The sequence below is a fragment of the Copadichromis virginalis genome, linkage group LG12, assembly GCF_057382275.1.
Source record: "Copadichromis virginalis isolate Kocher_CV1m ecotype Utaka linkage group LG12, C_Virginalis_male_GT1.1, whole genome shotgun sequence".
NCBI classification, from domain to species: Eukaryota; Metazoa; Chordata; class Actinopteri; order Cichliformes; family Cichlidae; genus Copadichromis; species Copadichromis virginalis.
In genome coordinates, this window is record NC_140629.1 from 5,125,125 (window position 1) to 5,144,820 (window position 19,696).

Here is a 19,696-nt window from a genome sequence, read left to right on the forward strand (position 1 = left end):
CTTTGTGACTGTTTGTCTGTGAAAAGCGCTTAATAAATAAATTTTATTTACTTACTTACTATGGGACTTATGAGGGATTCAGAAACCTTAAATGTGCTATCTGTGGTTGTAGATACACAGTAGAGTAAATGTGAGCAAGGTTAAGAATTTGTAGCTCTTGACAAATAGTTTGAATCGAGGACTGCTTCCACTTATATCTTGGCTAGCTTTGAGTTAGCATGCTATCTATACCGTCTGATGTTGTTTTAGCAGGATAATGCAGTTGTTTCTGTGCTGAACACAGTTTGCATTCTATCATCACACTCTTGTTCTTTCATGCAATAAAAAAAATAAAGGTAATGTCGACATCTCCCCTCCTCAAAAGCTCTAAACCACTGCACCATTTCTCTCCTCCCTGCGTAAAAACTGAAATCAGCTGATTTTAGCGCAGGAAGAAAAAGGCATGCTTGTTTGATTTTTTTCTTTCAATCCTTATGTTTTTGTTTGTTTGTTTGTTTTGTTTTGTTTTTTAAAGACCTAAACACTTTTCTCGGTAAAAACTGTACAGGTGCTACCCAGTCGATGCTTTTATTTTTAAAGGCGTTCCCGGAAGCGGTGGTAGTGATGGCAGCAGCTTTGACTCCGTAGCCGCGTGTCTCGGTGGTGGGATGAGAGAGAGAGAGCGTGAGTGAGAGACAGCAGCGAGGACTGACTGGAGGGGGGAGGAGGAGTCTGTCCCAGCCTGCATCTGGCCCGCTCCCCTCTCTGTCACCCCGGGCCAAACCCGCCCAGCTCCTCTCACTCACTCTCCGCCTGTTTTCCCGCACGGCTCGGCCCGGACACACACACAGAGCACCCACTCACACACGGCGCGAGGACACGGAATGGAGACGGAAGGGAGCCAGAGCAGCCTGTCCACCGCGGACTCCCCGCATGACCCCTGGTAATGGAAGAAAACTTTGTTTTTTAAACTTTCTTTCGCACCTCTGATCACACATACACACACCTCTGAAACAAACCTGCTATCCTGCGAGAGGACTTCCACGCACACGCACAGCTCTCGCGTAAAATCAGAGGTGATTCTCCCTGATCATCCACCTTTAAAAAAAAAAAAAAAAAGCTCCACGGTTAAACTTTCCAGGTCTCAACTTTGTCATTTCTGAGGTGCCGCATTAATTTCACCGGAGGTTTTTAAAAAAGAAACGATGACTGTGTCGCCTAAATAGAAATATTTTCTCTGTTTTTCCGCAGCAAAATGTTCATAGGTGGACTCAGCTGGCAAACAACACAAGGTAAATCTTTTTTTTTTTTTTCCAACACTAGCTCTCCTGAAATGCCACCATGTCGTTAGAAATCCTGGCGTGGATCACAGGGAGCCAAACCAAACTTATTGGAAAAGCTGTGTTTGTTACGGTGTCTGTTGGGATGAACTCAGCTTGTTTTTATTTGTTGTCTCTTTTTTTTAGTTTTGAAGTGGCAAACACGCTCAGAATGAATGCCCCCATTCACATATACCATAGTGGATTCTTATAAGCTCATTAAAGGGGTGGTGGGGAGGTGTTAAATTCTTGAGATTGGAAATGATTTGTGATTTGAATTTTCTTTTGACACGTGAACACGTTTTATGTTTTGTCACTTTTAATCTAAAAATGCAGGAAGTTTGACGAAACAAATCTCAGCAGGCAAATCACCCCCCTCCCCCCAATCCCATCCCCTTTGGTTAACTTTTTGATATTAAAGTACTTATTGCTTGTTGACCACTTGTTTCCTGTGTCTTCTATCCTGCCTTGTTTGATTCCCAGAGGGTCTGAAGGAGTACTTCTGCAAGTATGGCGAGGTGAAGGAGTGTATGGTGATGCGAGATCCAGTTACTAAGCGCTCGAGGTGAGGGAGCTGTTCCCGGAGCTTGGAAGTTTGTCTGAATTTCTGCGATTTTCTCGCTCCTCGTAATGTGTCATATCAACATGTGTCAGTAATGCCTTCCCTCTCTCTCTCTCCCTCACTCCCCACCTCCCCCCACCCTGATGCCCACAGAGGGTTCGGATTCGTCACCTTTGTCGATCAGGCTGGCGTGGATAAAGTTTTGGCTCAAACCAGGCACGAGTTGGACTCCAAAACAGTGAGTTCTCTGTATTTACTTCCCACCACCGGATAATCCCATTGCTCACTGTTTGATTAGTGGATTTTCCAATAATCCGCTACAGAGGTGTAACATTGCTCCATTTTTGGTGTGTTTACGATCGTTCCACCATGTTGGTGTCGCTCGAGTCTGCCCGCCGCCACACCTTACACATGAACCTGTTCATCTCAAAGATGTTAGCGGAGACACATGGGAGGGGGGAAAAAGTGCTCTTTCTCTCCTCTCTCTCGCTCTCTTTAGACAAACAGGCAAAATGTTACCCAGTGTCAATTTCCATAGAAACAAGGGGGGGCTGGACAGGGTTGAATTCACTGCCAATCTTTGATTTGGCCTCTAGGAAGAGGAAAGCAAGACTTTCCTTTCTGCTGTTGGTTTTTTTCCCCTTCTTCTCCTCCTGCCCCCAAGGGGTCGAATTGACCCCGAAAAAAAACTTTCTCAATGAAACGAGAAAATGCAACCTGAAACCATCAAGGTGTGAATGCGGCAACAATCAGACTCCCGTGAGCTTCCTGTTGATCACGGAAAAACTGTGAATGTAGCCTCGAGAAAGTCGCACATTCAGGCCTTTTTCACCTGTGTGAATTCTAACTTCAAATGTATTAATCGCCTGTGTTGCAGAGTGAGTGTGTGTGCGTGTGTGTGTGTGTGTGTGTGTGTGTGTGTCTTTGTCAGTAATGAATGTGGGCTGGCCTGGGAACAATGTGGCCCGTTGGTCGCCATAGGGACCGCTGCCCCCGCCTCTCTCCTCAGTGGGAGTGGTAATGGCTGCGGGTTAGTGACTGTATTGAAATGAGGGAAGCCTATTTCTTCTTTCCCCTCTTTTGTGCTCTGCACGATTCACCTTCTCTGGGAGATAAGTGGAGGTGTTGTAGAAGGAAATGGACGAGGAGAAGATGAAGAAGGGGAAAAAAATGGTTGTTCACTGTAGAAAGTTACAGAAATAAGACATTTCTGTTATTATGACTTCAAAAGTGACATTTTTGGAGGAGTGTGTTGGGGGTGTTTGATACAGAAGTTAAGCTGAATTCAGCTCTTCATAGTTTGTTGGTTTCCCAAGTGCCCGACTGCTATAGTGTCACTTGCAGGCACGACAGCTATGACAAGTAGCACCATCATGGTTGGACGCCACTAACTCACCATGGGGTTTGTTTCCATAGTGACCCCCCCCCCCCCCCCCCTTTCTTCACAGTTGAAGAATGGCTCTGTCACAAAAGAAAGAAGATAACAATGCACATCATTTACAATCATTTCTTGGATACCAGAAATCAGACTGCGCAAACAGTTGCAGGCGCAGAGAGAAGAGGTCATGACACCGACGGTTTATCCTTCAGATAAGCAACTTATTAAATTCATCGCTGGCTCCACCGATAATGATTCCTTGTCTTTAATTTGACACCCCCCCCCACTCCACCGCAGCTCGTGCATCAGCGCAGCCTCACGGGCCGTGGAAGGGCCCCTTGTGGCTGGCACTTGGGTGTCGGTGGTGTTTTGGTAGGGGTGCCGTGGCAGCCTGTGTGTGTGTGTGGTGTGGAAAGGGCTCAGTGATCAGCCACAGGGGTTGGATGGTGAGTAGAGTAGCCCTTTTAGACCGCTGCTCACCCTGCCCCCTCTCCCCTCTCTCATGCAGACAGGTTATCCTGTTAGAGAGGGAGAGAGAAAAGTTCTCCAGTGGCAACAGAAAGAATGTGCCATGCTGTGACCGACTGAACCGCTCCAGCACTGGAATTAACGCAGCTTTGCTCGGCCGCGAGGCTGAGGAGCGAATACTGTGCTGCAGAGGAATTTATTGGTACTTATTGTGTTTGAAGGACAGATGCTGTCCGGTTTTGACCAGTGTGCTGCAGCAGGCCTTACTGTGATTTATGCAACTGCTGCTCTGCTAGCTGCCCCTCTGGGTGTCCTCCCGGCTTCCCACTGTCTGTAAAGTTAGTGACGGCCGAAGCAAAAGACACCTTTTGTGGGACAAAGTGTCCATTCAGCTGCAGCTCCAAGGTGCAACTGTGGAGAGTTTTACAACAAAGTCACACAGCCTTTTAGTTCGAGTTGCATTAGGGGTTATCCTACTCCCCCCTCCTGCTTAACCATTTCCATACTGAGATGAGTGGAAAGACTGAGGTGGTGGTGGGGGCAGGATAACCCCGTCTGTGATTACTGTGACTCTCCTAACTAATAGGATTGGAGTCAACAAGCTTGAGTTGTTCCTCTGAGATGTTGAGTGCGGCCCAATCGGTGCGTTGCTTTAAGTGCGTTCCCAGCTCAGGCTGTGACAGGCAGCACACTCGGCCAACTGTTGCATAGCTGGGATGTAGCCGGTCAAAGGGGATTACCCTGATTTCATAAACCTCTCTTGGAATTACGTTCAGCTTCTTCCCTGTTACCTTGAGTCCGGTGAGGTTAGACTCCTCTCTAAACTACACCTCTGAGGCCTCACATGTATTCATGATATTTCTGTCCCATATGTTTATGTTTGTTTGTTTGTTTTTTAAATATAAAAATCTCACGAGTGAATGTTTTTTAAATTAAAGCCGTCCCCCACCCAAAAAAACCCAACAAAACAAATTTTGTTTAGAGTCGTTAATCATTGAGAACAAGATGCCCCAGCCTCATAAAAGTCCAGTCAGTATGTATGTGCATTGGGAATTTCCCAGTAAAGTTCACTTCTTGCATGTAAGGTCAGTTTTTAAGTAAGTAGAAAGAAACGTTCAGCAGGTGAAAGCAAAGCTGGTCTCCTGTGTCACACTCTGAACACCTGAGGCAACGGGATGAGTCCGATAAACACGGCCACTTCATGTGCTTAATGTTCACAATTTCCTCACCACGGATGTGCCGTGTGCTGCCATGTGTTTGATTTTGTGTGTTTGTGTGTGTGTGTGTGTGTGTCTTGTTTGTTTGAATGTACACAGGAGTTTTGGACATCGGGAGGGTTGGTGACCGGAGGTGACTATCAGAGTAGTCTAGCCACCATAGAAACTAAACAGTAGACTCTGCATCTGATCCTCCAGTGTTAGCCTATAGTCTTCTCACTCTGCTCTCTAGAAAGAAAGTGAAATAAATAAATAAGAGACAGAAACTTGCGTTGGTGATGTCGACTCTCATTAGAAAACTCTGGTAAATGCACACGGTTTACCATAGAGGCTCTAGCTCTCTACTGTAGTTCAACTCTACCCTCTCATGGTTACGGACTAATCTTAGCGCTGTACTGTCTCACCATCTGTTAGTGTAACAGCAGTACAGTGTGGCGTAGTCTAGTTGTTCTCTAGCTCTATTAGACCGTATAGACTAATATAGAGGTCTCAAATTCCAATTTTACAGCCTGTCTATGATTGCATCTTCATGGTGTGGTTTGGCTCTCTCTCCAATCTTAACCTTGGTGACATTCGGGGGGTTAGTCCACATCAGTTTGGGTTTTTTTGTTGTTGTTGGTTTTTTGGGGTTGTATTAATCTGAAATGAGTTACTCAGTTAAAAAAAAGCACTTTTATTTTTCTGGAAGTAAAGATGACGGACTGCAGGGCAGACCAGCCAGACCACCTAAAGATCACACAGGTCGAATGGTTTCTATTGTTGTCATCGCTTGCGTCACAAGCAGGCCAAAATCGAACGAACAGACTTGGTGTGTCCGCTGTCAGCGCGATGTGATTGACAGCTCTTTGTCTTCCTCTCCTTCCTCGTTTTCTCCCGCTGTCTTTCTGACACACTTGACCTCCGTCTCCGGCTCTCCTTCCTCGCCGAGGTGAGGTGTGTTTGTGATTGTGGTGTCCGTGTGAGATTCCAGGAGATCACATGTCACATGGTGGTGACGAGAGAGGCCTGGGGTTCGCCGGACATTCCCAGGCATTCCACCTGCGCGAGCACGCTCACACACACACACACACACACACACACACGCGCACATGCACGGAAATTTACACGATCGATCAAGCCAGAGATACATGTGCCTGCACCACACAGGCAAATCCATGCAAAATAAAAAAAACACAAACTAGTAGCACACCCTCGCACACGCTGCACACTCACTGACAATGTGTGGCTTAAGCAGAAGAATGTAGAGCACGCACTCGCTTCGATTCAGTCGGCCTTTTCAGGCAGAGTTTTTTCCCGTTTTGTCTTGGTTGATGGAAAATGATCAACAATTTGTAAGTACTTTATTAAGAGACGCTCGCTGGAGTCTGGTACAGATTATTATACACTTGATCGTGCTGGAGGTGTGGCCAAAATAAGACGCAATCACTACATCAGTGTTGATACACGTAAACACGCACACTGGCATCACACACCTGGAAGACTCGACGCTTGAGTGGCCAAAGTCTGCATTCGGATTTCTGATTTAAAGAGAAATCTGTAGATTTTTCGTTGTGGTGTCGTCACGTTTTCTAGTACAGCGAGGCCCAAGTTTGATGTGAAAAACAGGTTTTTTAGACATCAGTGTTGTGTGGTATTAGTGAACACGTGTGCTAGGCATGACAGGATAACCTGGATGTGTTGTACCTTCTCTGCTGACTTGCTAAAGAATGAAAGATGAGGGTCTGATATCAGAATACACCAGGGCAAGGCGGCGGGTTATAGCAGCGCATCACTAACCAGGTCCTCTTTTCTCTATATCCTTTGTTTTAGATCGATCCAAAGGTCGCATTTCCTCGCAGAGCCCAGCCCAAGGTGAGTCGAGCGGCCTCCTCGCGCGTGTTTTCTGTCACGTATCTGGGACAGTGCCTCATAATGCTGATGTGAGCACAGGTTAACAAAACCTTTTAGACCCTCACCTGAATGTCGGTGTTACATTTCAAAGCAATGATGTTCATGTAAGTCAAATCAGAGCCAAGCGGAGCCTTATAATAATGAACAAAACAACTGTTTTCCTTTTGTTTGATGTACAATTTGTAGCTGTGCTTTGACAAATAGCTGGAATTTCAGTTTTACTGATCTTTTTCTTTTTAAAAATTTGCATTTACTGTTGTACTCCAAAGTCCCACCCTGACTTAAGTTGGTGTCCAGCGCTGTTCGAATGATTAGTCTAATTAATCAGTTAGTCGAAGTATATAAAATGAGTCGGCAATTCTGGCAATCAATTAGTTGTTTTAGGTCTTTAAAAAAAAAAAAGGACCCAAAATTTGACGAGTCCAATCTCTGAATGTTTGATGGCTCAGTTTAGTAAAAAAAAAAAGTGGTTTTCCTTTTGGACTGCTGGGACAGATTAAAAACAGCAACAACACTGCCCATGTTTGTATTTTAGTGAGTCATTTGTAGTGTTATAGTTACAGAAATTGAACATTGAACAACAGTTTATTCTTTTGGTTTTCTCTCACTGACTGCTAAGAATACATTTTATATATTCACTAATGGAAAGCCAGCAATACGTCATACAGCATCACTCACTCACTTCGCTCACTGGCATCAGACAAACTGCGAGGAAGTGAAACAAAAAAGCCCAAATAAATAATAACAGGTGTCCAATGCTTCCTGTGCACACGATTGGAGGAACGCAGGAAGTCCTGCTTTTTATTAAAAGATTTTGTGAATTGCTGGTCAGCGAATAACACACGAGAAGCCGAATCCTTAGCATGTGAATCTTTTAAAATCAGGGCTTTTTATTGTTTTGTTTTTTTTTAAATCTTCACAGCTTGAGGACATCAAACTTAGAGGAGCAAAGTCATTCACAGCCTTTAAAACAGAGTGTTGCATTCTTGCTTAGTGTCATTACGGCTAGTCAGTCAGACACTTTCACATGTGGCCTGTGCTCTTGTAAAACCTGGCAGCAGTTTGTATTGTGTACTTAAACGGCCTAAAGAAAACGTGTGGATGATAATTCTACCATTACACTTAATGACTTCATATGATCAGCTTTAGTGACACAGCTTTATAATCAAATGTAGCTCTCACTGAACTCCATGTGCATGCATTTCTAATGAAACTGGTTCATGAGTGCTGCCCTTTCTTTCCTCCTTCTTTTGTCCAGTTGGTCACTCGAACCAAGAAAATCTTTGTGGGAGGCCTGTCGGTGAACACGACTATCGAGGACGTCAAGCAGTACTTTGACCAGTTTGGGAAGGTGAGTGGTGGGTCCACGCGGTTTGGAATGAAACCAGCCAGTCCTTACGGACTTGCATAAGTTTGCCGGTGCAGAAACAAATCAGCAGCTCAGAAAAGCCGTAGTACCACATCCCACAAGCTCGGCAGGTTCAGATTCACAGCACATTCTCGGAGAAAAACTTCACTTTGAATCAAGCGACTTGACTGGGAGTGAAGGAGTTACTGGGGAGGAGGGCGAGAAAAAAAGGCTCGACGAGGACAGAAAAAAATAACGAGGCTAGGAGGCTCTGGGAGCAGCAGGCGAAGTTTAGGGGGACTGGAAGACGGAGCGAGGGGTGGGAGGGGAGTGGAGGAGGAGGTTGTGTGAGGAAGGGGGAGAAAAGTTTTGTAGTGAGTGTGCGGTGATGGAGAGGAAGGAGGAGGGATTATCAGAATCTGAATTAATCTGATGTAACAGCTGCTCCTACCCACAACCCCCTCCTGGCCCGTTACCGTGGTGACCCGGCTTGTCCATTGTCCCCAAGTAATTCTGCGGGTAAGGGGGTTTTGTTCTGCGGGAGGAGGGATGAGGCGGCGTTAGCATAAGTGTGTTGGTTGTGGAGAGTGGGGGGGGGGGGTCCAACTCACGAGTTTGGGAGCAATAAATAGAAGTTGAGTTGTTGTAAAAAAGCTTGTAAACTTGGCGCTCTTCCTTCAGTTTCTTACGTCGGTGTTTTTAAAAATTAGGTTTGAAAACTTTTTTTTTTTAAAGATGTTTTGTGTTTTGCAAGATTCTGAAAGGCGTGGGGGCCGAAAAATAGACCGTGGGCTGACAAAGGCATCGTCAAGGGAGGGAGGGCCTTACTGAGGGAGGTTTGCAGAGGGGTAAGAGAGGGAACTGGGTCAAAATGGGGTATGTGTGAGTGCTGATCGGTGGTGGTGGCGGGGGGGGGGACCATTATACTGCTGTATAAAGCTGGGCAAATATTTTGCTAGTTTGTTCTGAAGTTATCTGCATACTGGTGGTTTCTGGATTAATTACAATCCAGTGTGTCTTCTGATATGAAACTGACCGCATGTAATACGTGTGGTTTACATTCACACACTCAGTTCTTTCAGTTTTTCGGGGATCTTGTGCAAAGTTATCATTCAGACTTTTTTGTCCAGCAGATTTCAGTCTGCACCTCAAGCCCTTTAAAATGTTTTAAAAGCAAAGATGCAAAGACTCGGTCTGAGGTGCTGCGTTTCTGACCGCGCGTTGCTTCATTTCCAGTGCCGAAAGGTTTGGCCTCGAGTTCCTCTGTTGCTCCCTCCTCAATCATAGCGTCTAGATGAATTTTTGCCGAGAGATATATCCAGGGATGGACGGTGAAATGCAGGCTTCAGCCATCCATGGAAGTTCCTGATTAGACTGCCTCACTGGACCTTTTGTGTCCCGTCCTGGTGAGGACAAAGGAGTGCGGAGAGGGATGGGCAGGGGATAACAGGGAAGATGAGAGGTGGGGGGGAAGGATGAGGGGGAATATTGTTTGGCAGTACTCTGTGAAAATGCTCAGTGTTTGAAATATTGTGCAGTTAATTCTGTTCCCGCCATTAAATATTGTTTTGATCTTCTTCATAGCATCCCAAAGGCCGACATGTGCGGTTTGAGCCCACGTCGGGTTTCTGTTTGCTTTAGTCTGATCATCAATCACTTGCGCCAGTCTGCACGCCGACCCTTTCCTCTGCTTGACTTTGTAGTAACTTTGGGCCGTTTCTCCCACTGGTGTCCAGAATAAAGGCTGGTTTTTTGTTTTTTTTTTGTGCAGAGATGGAGACTTGTAGGCAGTGAGTAAATGTCAGGCTGGAAGTAAGCAGTGACTTGAGAGGCACACTGACACTCCTCACTCACCTTTGACCTTTCTGTAGGCAAATTGCCCTTGTGGGTTCTCACACACACATACACAGACACTGGGCAAGGACTGACACTCCAATGTCACTATGACAAATTACTCTGTGGACTGTCTCCAGTAAACTTATTATAGACCGAGAGCACAGATTTACTTACCAAATGTTTTTGTGGAGCTCTGAAGTATAAACATGTCAGAAGAGACTAAAAGCGAGAGAAATAAAAGCAGAGACTGAGCTAAAGAGTAGGTCAACTTTGACAAAAGAAGCTGTGTGTGTGTGTGTGTGTGTGTGTGTGTGTGTGTGTGTGTGTGTGTGTGTGTGTGTGTGTGTGTGTCGAACAGACACCTGTGTCTTTGCTCTATAAAGGGAGGCCGGGCCAGAGGGAGAGGTCAAAGGGAGAAGAGGAGGAGGAATTATGGCTGACTGTGCCAACAAACAAAGCCTCCAGGCCTCTTTGTTCTCCCTCTCCCTCTCCCTTTGTCTCCTCTTTTTCCTCCCTTTCCACTTTGACCCACTCTTTTTTCCTTTTTTCCCCTTTCTCCCTCTTACAGGACTCTCTGTGCTCTCTTTCACCACATCTCCACCTGTCGCTATTCCTCTCACTATCAGCTCTCCCCTCTCATCGAGTCGCCACCTGCCCGATGGATTCACCTTTCTGCTTGTGACTCGCTACTTTTTCGTGTGTGTGTGTGTGTCAGTGTTTCTCTCTTTGCAGTGCTCTTTGTGTCATTGGCACTCTCCCATCATTCATAAGGCATATTTGATGTTGGGCTTGAACTTTCCTTTCTTTTTCTTTTCCCCCCTTTTTTTTCTTATAAGGACTTTTTGTACAGTTGCCATGGTTATATCAAACTCTGGAGGGGGTCAGAGGGTGGGTGGTTTATTAGCTCTCTGTAAGAAGGAGCTAACGCAGCTTCCAACTTTTTGTATCGCCTGTTATGTACGTGAGCTTGTTGTGGAGTTTTTCAACATATCTTCCTGTTTTTGCCCCCTCGGCCTCCTCTTTGTAACCTGTCGCTCGTCTGCAGCCCTCCCTCTGCCTCCCCCCTCCCCTCCTCCCGCTTTCTGTCCATCTGTTGCTGAGCCTCCCTGCAGAACTTGAGAAGGGCTGAGGTCAGGCAATATGCCGCGTGGTGAGAGAGAGAAAGAGAGAGAGAGAGCTCTGAGTAAAAAACTGTGTTGTTTGTCTCCCCTCAGGTCGACGATGCCATGCTCATGTTCGACAAGACCACCAACAGACACAGAGGTGAGATGGACTGACCCCGCCTTCCCTCAACTCTTCCTCGTTTTTTTCCTCTACTGTTCCCCCACCCATTTCTGGTTGTCTATTGATCCCTCTCCAACCCCTCCACACCCCCCATCGTCCTCCTTCCTGTGGGCTGAGCTGCAAGGAGACGAACGGGGCTAGTCTAATTAGCCAGTCCGTTAATCGGGATCAGGATAAAGCCTCCTTAAGCACCTCCTCCCCACCCTGGGATTGATCGATTATGACAGCCTACCAGCTTTGCCCGGGCCTTCTGGCCAGGAAGGGAGGGAGGGAAGGAAGGATGAGTGCAGAAAAAGGAGCATTGAAAGAAGGAGCGGGGCAATGTGTTAAGCGGCTATTACACCACTAATTACTCCACACTATTTAGCTGTACTACTGTACAGAAAGGCCTATTGTCTAGTTCCAGCGTGTTGTGTGAATTATTACGATCTACTGTTTTTTAACTTACAAACTTGCCTTCTGCTCGTCAGGATTCGGCTTTGTAACATTTGAGAATGAAGACGTGGTGGAGAAAGTGTGCGAGATCCACTTCCACGAGATCAACAATAAAATGGTACGAGGGCTCGATTTGCCACTCTTGCATCAGCACAACATAGAAACTAAGGTGTGATCATTCTCCTGTCTTCTGGAAAACAGGTGGAGTGCAAGAAAGCGCAGCCCAAGGAGGTGATGTCCCCCACCGGCTCGGCCAGGGGGCGCTCTCGGGTGATGCCGTATGGGATGGACGCCTTCATGCTGGGCATCGGTATGCTGGGTAAGTTGGCATCGATCAGGACAGGAAGGATGTGGCGGCGCACATGAACCCAACGGTAACTGCTCCAGCATTAAAGGCCCAGCTTCCTCAAAGGTCACGCGGCGCCTCGCTGGGAGAAGGCTGACCACTGCAGCCGGCTGCTCGCTTCAGCTTATAACTCTCCCCCAAGCAGCTCATAAAAGCTGTGACCTCTGTGGCGCTTTAATACATGTGTTAACTTTACATATTAAAGCTTGAATACCACACTTGTGTACAGTTTAGAAAGTCACAGGGGGTACAGTAAAGGAGCGCAATAACGTGGCTGAAATACACTTATATTTATGCAACCAAATAGCACCTTTTAATCCCTTCTTTTAAAAACTGTTTCCTCTGATTTGTAGCACCTGTAGTCACGTTTTTGTGGACTGGAGCTAAAGCCAGCATCCCTGTAACTTCACCAGCTGGGGTGGATCCTCATACAGCTAAAGACAATATTTTCCAGTGGTTTTTCCAGTCGATCCTTGGGTTGTAAAATGAGTGAAATGGCCCTTTGAAAAAAAAGGTCTCAAATAGGGCTGAACGATTATGGAAAATAATCTAATTGCGATTTTTTGCCCCAATATTGCGATTGCGATGCGATATGCGATTATTTTTTAAGGTCTTTGTCTTCTGTATTATTAAACAAAGACAAGCAATACATCATATAGTATGGCCAATACTATATTACATTAATTTTAAACTGTTCTTTCCTGGAAGACAGACCTCTGTTATGATGACATGAGGTGATGCATGAATTGATGACTGACATTTTTATTTAACTTCTTCAATCACAACAGTATATTTGAACATACACAATAGTTTCTTTTTAGCTTACAAACATCTGAGCATAAAGTGCTGACAAGGAACCCTGGTGTAAACATTAAAATGAAAGTCAGTACAATGTGCAGATTGCAGAAATATACATAAAAAAAATCAGTGGCTTTACCACACTCAGTTTTTCGACATCTGTGAACTACTAGACAGTCATTCAATTAAAAAATAATATTAAATAAATAAAACTAATAAATAAAAAATACACACATCTTACTGATCTCTGCAGTCAGTAACATTACACATAAAGTGCAAACATAATAGCAATTGTATAAACACACACACAAACACGCCTTTAAAGTTTAAAGGCGTGAAATTGGACGGTCTAGTTCTGATTAGCGTCACCGCTGTCTCGGTGGAGTTTAATAAACTCGGCCGTCTGCTTCTTGCTATCTAAAATATAACCAGACACTGGCGTAAATTCTCGACTGTCTCATACTTCTGTTTAATAAGTTTTCTGTTTGACGTTTAGTCAGCTGTGTGAAAACCAAGGAGGAACCCACCCGGGGGATTAATAAAGTTTTATTTTATCTAATAACTTTAATCTCAGCCAAACCGATTTACTCACGAACAAACAAAACACTGAAAAAAGCCCAACAATAACATTTTTAGGTTGTCTAAGTGACTTATATATTACGTTTAACCCGAGCAGCGAAACTCCGCGGTGATCTGAAAATGATGTGCCTGCCGGGAGTTGTGCCGTTCTCGGCCGCATCAGTAACCCTCGAGCTCCCGGCTAGCTGTCGAGCTGGTGGGTAGCAGACGCCTCTGAAAACGTCGAAGCACTTTTGCAAATATGGGATATCTTGATAAACCGAGCAGATATTTGATGTTTACACAACTACTTTCTCGCCTGAAAATATGTTAAAAGTTTATTTTGTGACCCAGAAAGATTAGTATGAGTAATTTTAAAACTTAGTAGCGGCCGCCATTGCTGGAAACTGGAGTTTGGCTGGGCCGCGCTATGAATTCTGGGATATGGTAGTAATTTGGACAGCCTTCGGCGCGTCGCTGTGACGTAATCGGTCTACAAATGCGGCCTCAGGAGGATGCAGCCCATGAATTGTATAATATAATCGCAGTATAATCGCAGCCTTTGCGGTTAGAAAATTGCACTTGATCATGTCGCGATATTATCGCAAATGCGATATATCGTTCAGCCCTAGTCTCAAACCTCCATTACTGTGAACATTATCCTCTACAATACACCCTTTACCCTTGTACTGACAACCACGCTGGTGCTACCACCTGCTGTTCAATCTGAGAACTACTTTCTTCAGTTTCAGTTCTTTAATTATCCAGTGCATAGAAAGGATTTGGTGGCAAATTCTTTCTCTGAGGTGAGGATTTAAAAAAATGTTTACATTACTTTTGTTATCCTGTTGCGCTAATGCTGGGTAACATTATTGTTATTCCCCTGAATGTTCTCCTGAGGTAGGTTCTTCAGGTGTCAGCTTGCATTACAAAGAAATTCCCTGAGTAATGAGCACCGCTGAGAGTGTAAGTGAAGACAATGACAGAAATCCGCCCAGTCCCGTCCTTGTGAGGAAATCCAGATCACAGGTGTAGGATATCACACACCTGCATGTCACGGATTGTACAAAGCTTCACTGTTAGGGGGCAGCAAAACAGCACACACGCATGCATTCCTGTTTATCTATTTCGTGTTCAGTATTTCACCACATGTGTAATTGTCCTCACTCGGGATACATCCCATGTACGCCTCAGTTCGCATATTAACGCCAGTTTTCTTCCCACAGGTTATCCAGGCTTTCAGACTGCCACCTACACCAGTCGGAGCTATGCTGGCATCACTCCTGGATACACCTACCAGTTTCCTGGTAATCGCAATATACTTTATGCTCCTTGTACCCTAAGGACTATTCTTTTTAAAATCCTATTTCTGGGAATAAAGATACAGCCATCTTTAGTCGATGTGCATCCTTTGGAAGTGCCTGGTGCCCACTAAAACGACTCTTTCTAAGACTGTGGCTCAGGGTCATGTTTAATAAAACAAAGAATGGACACATCAGGTAAATAATCCGAACTGATTTGCACAGTTTGCTCCCAGCAGCCTTCTGCTGGAGGGAATTTCACACAAAGGTCCCAGTTTGTGTGAAATCGCACGTTCTACAGGATGTATTGAATAATGAGGTGGAGTGTTGTGTCAGTGAGTCAACTGAATGAAATCAGTAGCTGGAGTAGTGTCACGTTGAACAGCCAGTAGACACACTGTCACAAATACAAACATGTTTCCATGGAAGCATATAAAACACAGTGAGTGCAAATGGCTGCTTGTAAATATCAGGGAGTGGAATTGCATCTGCTTTGCTTGAGTGTGTGTGTGCATGCATGCTAGCATGACATTGAACTTTAGTGATGTGGAAACGATTCCAGTAAAAGAAAATGCGACGCTTTCTTCTGAATGATTTGAAATGATCAGCCTGGACGACCAAACTGTAACTCTTGCTCTATTGTTTTGCTGTCTCAGCAGGATGACTGTGTGTCATTTAACTCCACTTCTTAGACTGTAAAACATCTTTCCGTCCTTTAAGTACACGCACCTGCCCTGTGCGTGTACTTCCTCTCACCTGTGATTTGCCCCTCCCCTTGGCTTTGTGTGTGTTGTCCTTGCTGGCAGTGGTGGTGTGTGTCTCAACAGCACTCTGATGTTTCTGTTTTAGAGTTCCACTTAGAGAGGACTCCCCTTCTGACTTCACCCCACCCCCCTGAGCTCACAGGTCAGTCAGTCCCTCCTCTGGACTTTACAAGCAGCACGTTGTCAGTCTGCTACACGCCCACAATAGCACCAACACATGATCACTCTTTGGTTTGCATGTTTGTGTTTGTCGGTCCTCCTTGGTTTCTAGCTGTAGGCTGATTGCTGACAGTAATGGGGGAAGAAGTAGGTGTTTGGTTTAAAGGGCTCCTCTGGTGACCTCAATGGACCCTGTTTTAAGTTAAATGATCCTAGAATCTGCAGTTCTTTATTGAAAGTTGTTAGCTTCCTTTTACATCTAACATTTGCTCTATCATATGTTTTAACTTAATCTTTTCTTCTCTGCCTTTTTTAGCCATTCCTCTCACGGCATATGGACCAATGGCAGCTGCGGCAGCAGCGGCAGTAGTCAGAGGTACCAAATGACATTAAACACAACATCCATCATCTGGTCAAAATACTATTCTCACCATCCTCAGCTGCACTTATCATCAATTTGAAAAAATATCAGCAATCAAATTATTATCAAGTTTTAGTCTAAACTGCAAGTGTCAGTGTGGGCATAAGTGGTGAATCACCTGATTGTTAATGCTAATCAATGAACCGTGCTGCTAGTGTGTCTAAAAATGAGATTTTTCTCATCCAGTGTGAGACAGAGAAATTACTTTCTCTCCCTGCAGGTTAGAAGATTTACATTTTAATCTGTGTTAAGTCCTCTTCATTAATCTAACCTCCGCTCGCTTAACCTTGGCACTAAAATGATAGTTGAGACAGGTTGATGTCTCCGTTATTGTGACGTCAGTCATTATTTTTTACTTTCAGGCTCCACCCCGTCTCGTTCTGCTGGATTTTTAGGTACAAGCAGCCCAGGTCCAATGGCAGACCTTTATGGAACAGCCAGTCAGGAATCGGCCGTCAGCAGTTACCTCAGCGCTGCAAGCCCTGCACCAAGCACTGGATTCAGCCATAGTCTGGGGGTAAGTTACTGTTGCCATTAATTATGTGTTCCAGTTTTTGATTTGAGTCGTGTCTGACTCTTAGTATCACTAAAGCTGTAACTTCTGTCTGTTACATCAAGTCTGTTGGTCCTCATTTAAAAAAAAAAAAAAAAAAAAAATCACATTTAAGCTAATTTCCCGGTGAAGGCAGGTAGCATCTGCAACGCTTACTTTAACACTGGTACATCACTGCATTATCCTACAGTTTGTCTTCTAATATTTTAATTATCATAATAATTTAGGCTGAGATATTATGTAAACGGTCAATATCACACTCTTGTCTGTCCATTAAATACAGAAACTGTATATAGAAGATGGGCATAACATCCGTGTCTAAAAACCGGTTCATCTGACTGATTTATCTGCGGGCCAGTATTGTTGGCCAATATTAGGTATTTGCTAATTTATCTGTATCTGCATTTATAATGGCTGATAAATGAGTTGTGTGGTTGCATAGTCTGGTCACCAGAGAGAAATGCAAATTTCCTTTATGTAATACGCATTTGGGACCCCACAAATACAACAACCAGCTGATCCAAGAAGAGTCGGGCAGGGCGCATAACAAATGCTAGGTTATTCTGTTTGGGTTTTGTGTATCCAAGAGGGAGAAAATGGTCTCTACATCCTGATATAAGTGGCACAGTGGTTAGCGGTTAGCTGTTGCCACACAGCAAGAAATCCACAACAAAAATAACATCTTGATATCGGTCTTAAAAGTCCAATATTGGCCCCGCTCTACTGAAGTCAATGTGCAAGTGCCTTAAATCCACATTCCCAGTAAAAGCAAGCAGAGCATGACTCCTGTGTCACTTTAGTGTATATTTTGCTTTTGCTGTAAGTTAATTTAGTGAATTATGATCAGGGTCAGAAACGAGTGTAAAGCAGGCTCCACTCATTAACTAATGATTTGCGATTGACAACCTTTTACCCAAAGCTAAGTCTGTCATGGCTAAAAGGTTCATCTTGAGGCTTAAAAGTGGTACTAATGAGTGACATCATGGATGCTGCTTCCATCTTTTGTATACAGTCTATAAGGCTGTATATATCACCATGCTAGCTTAGCTTGAGACTGGAAACAGTACTTCTAAACAGCAATTCACATTAAAAATGTTATTTTTTTTTATACAAAAGTGTTTTTTAAACCGTTTTCATTGAAGCAATCAAAAATAGTTTAGACATGCTGGTTAGCGATGGTGGTTTCTGGTTTTAGTCTTTGTGCTAAGCTAACTGTGGGAATTGCTTCCTGTTGAATGGACAGATGCAGGAGTGGTATTATCTGATCTTATTTGCCATTGCAAGAATGCAAATAAGTGCTTTTCTTAAAATGTTGAGTGATTAAATGAACTTGTTGAGTGAACATCACAAGAATAAACATTAGAAGCAGATTCAGCAACTCTACAATTTGGTGTTTAAAAAAAATTAATCTGGCCCTCATTTAACAGCTTATTTTGGTGTGTGTACATTTCCAACTCCAGTTATTACCACCTTTAGCCCAAGATGGCAAAAGTAGTCAGCGTAGCTCTTAGGCTATATGAAATCATACTGACCTTGCATGCTTGCTCCCACAGGGCCCTTTGATTGCCACGGCCTTCACTAACGGGTATCACTGAGAGTGTGAGTCAGTCCTCCTGCTAGCTGTCATCCTTTAAGTGTAACACATACGAGTGCTTCGTGCTGCCTAACCTGTGAGTAATCCCGCCGGTTTGTGTGTCAGTGCAGAGCTGTAGACTGAGAGCTGGAAGGAGTTGAAGCTGCTTTGGAGCTGATCTGGCCTGTCTCTGTCCAGTCCACGTCTCCGGCTGGGGTGGCCTAACCTGTAGCCAACCTGCCCTGGTGTCAGCTACATCCAGTTGACTCTACAGACACCACACTAAACTCCACCACAATTTTTTTTTTTTTTTTTGGGGGGGGGGGGGACTTAAAAGAAAAGAAAAAAAACCTTCTCAAAAAGAGCAAAAACGTTTATCACTACATGTAATAGCAACACATTCAGATGCTGTATTTCTTTGTGTTTTTCCTCTGATATGTTTTTGTGATGGCTGTGTTATTTCATGATCTGTTTTGGCTGTGATTCGTTGGTTCCTTTGACCTCTTTAATCTGATCTCTCTGAGATGGGAGGAGTTTAATCTCCAGGTGATGGCTGTTTGAAGGTCAGGAGATGTAAAATGTACTGGAAAGCTGTATATTTGTCACTAGTTCATACTGAATTTTAACATTGGGGATTAATACTTTTTCTCAAATGTGTCACAAAGTGTATATCTTGGTAGTTTTTTTTTTTGTTTTGTTTTTTAACAATGACTCGTTACTAATAATGGTCAGACGACAAAGGTCATTAGTCTCTGTTACGTAATAGGCCTTCATGAGGTGTACAATTTTGTAAAATTTTGTAAATACGGCTGGTTAGCGGGTGAGAGGGTTCTGCAAAATTTGCGTCAGGGAGGCGGGAGCGTTTTGGCGAAATGGTACGATCTCTTTTATCAATCTTGACTGATAGTTTCACATGAAGGTCGAGAACATTTCAGTTTGTCTGTCTGTTACTGTATTTCTCTCCAGGCGTTTATAAATGATGCGTCACGTGAGTCTTACGACATTGAGGAGCAGCGTCAGAGTTTTACTTGAGCGGGTGAGGGGCTGCGTACTGAGCGACACTTGCTACTGTTCGGAGACGAGGGGTGTGGAAGCACTCCTGTTGGGAGAGGAAAAACACGACTTCTTACTTTATCATATTGTTGTTTTAACTGTGATTTTTAAATACGTGATGATTGTGAGGGCAAATGAAGGACTGTTACGATGGAGCAGTCGTGCACAGTTTGCGTTCTGACTGATTTCCTCTGCAAGATGAGTTGATATTTGTGTGTCATTTGGTCTTATTCACATTGGTTTCCAATGTGCCATGTTTTGTTTTGTTTTTTTGTTGTTGTTTTTTTTTTTTTGGGGGGGGGGGGGGGGGGGGGTACCTCTGCTGCAAATGTGAAATTTTAATCTGACCCTTTTTTTTAAATTATTATTATTATTACATTAACATTGATATAAAAGTGTGGGTGGTTGAACCTTTTAGAAAGGTGGGGTCTTATTAACTCTTGTTTACCTGTCA

General features: G+C 44.2%; 1 protein-coding gene across 3 annotated transcripts; it reads left to right on the plus strand.

Annotated features, from left to right (window-relative positions):
- The first annotated feature begins 595 nt into the window (after window positions 1-595).
- On the plus strand, window positions 596-19,535 carry msi1b (musashi RNA binding protein 1b). Of its 3 annotated transcripts, none has more exons than XM_085474457.1 (15): window positions 597-922; window positions 1,231-1,271; window positions 1,782-1,863; window positions 2,014-2,098; window positions 6,733-6,774; window positions 8,072-8,164; window positions 11,212-11,260; window positions 11,752-11,834; window positions 11,918-12,035; window positions 14,645-14,725; window positions 15,569-15,625; window positions 15,959-16,018; window positions 16,426-16,580; window positions 18,170-18,215; window positions 18,316-19,535. In XM_085474457.1, the coding sequence occupies exons 1-14, from the start codon at window positions 864-866 to the stop codon at window positions 18,209-18,211; spliced, it is 1,047 nt and encodes a 348-aa protein (XP_085330583.1). In that variant the 5' UTR covers window positions 597-863; the 3' UTR covers window positions 18,212-18,215; window positions 18,316-19,535. The 3 variants fall into 3 exon arrangements, with proteins under 3 accessions (XP_085330585.1, XP_085330583.1, XP_085330584.1); XM_085474458.1 differs by having other exon boundaries at window positions 18,321-19,535; XM_085474459.1 differs by lacking the exon at window positions 15,569-15,625 and having other exon boundaries at window positions 596-922.
- Window positions 19,536-19,696: the final 161 nt, after the last annotated feature.

What these genes read in the sequence shown, in the direction of transcription:
- msi1b (XM_085474457.1), top strand. Translation starts at nt 864, where the DNA reads ATGGAGACGGAAGGGAGCCAGAGCAGCCTGTCCACCGCGGACTCCCCG. An exon ending in AGCAGCGGCAGTAGTCAGAG is followed by an intron (nt 16,019 to 16,425) that starts GTACCAAATGAC and finishes TTTTACTTTCAG; the next exon opens with GCTCCACCCCGTCTCGTTCT. An exon ending in GATTCAGCCATAGTCTGGGG is followed by an intron (nt 16,581 to 18,169) that starts GTAAGTTACTGT and finishes TTGCTCCCACAG; the next exon opens with GGCCCTTTGATTGCCACGGC.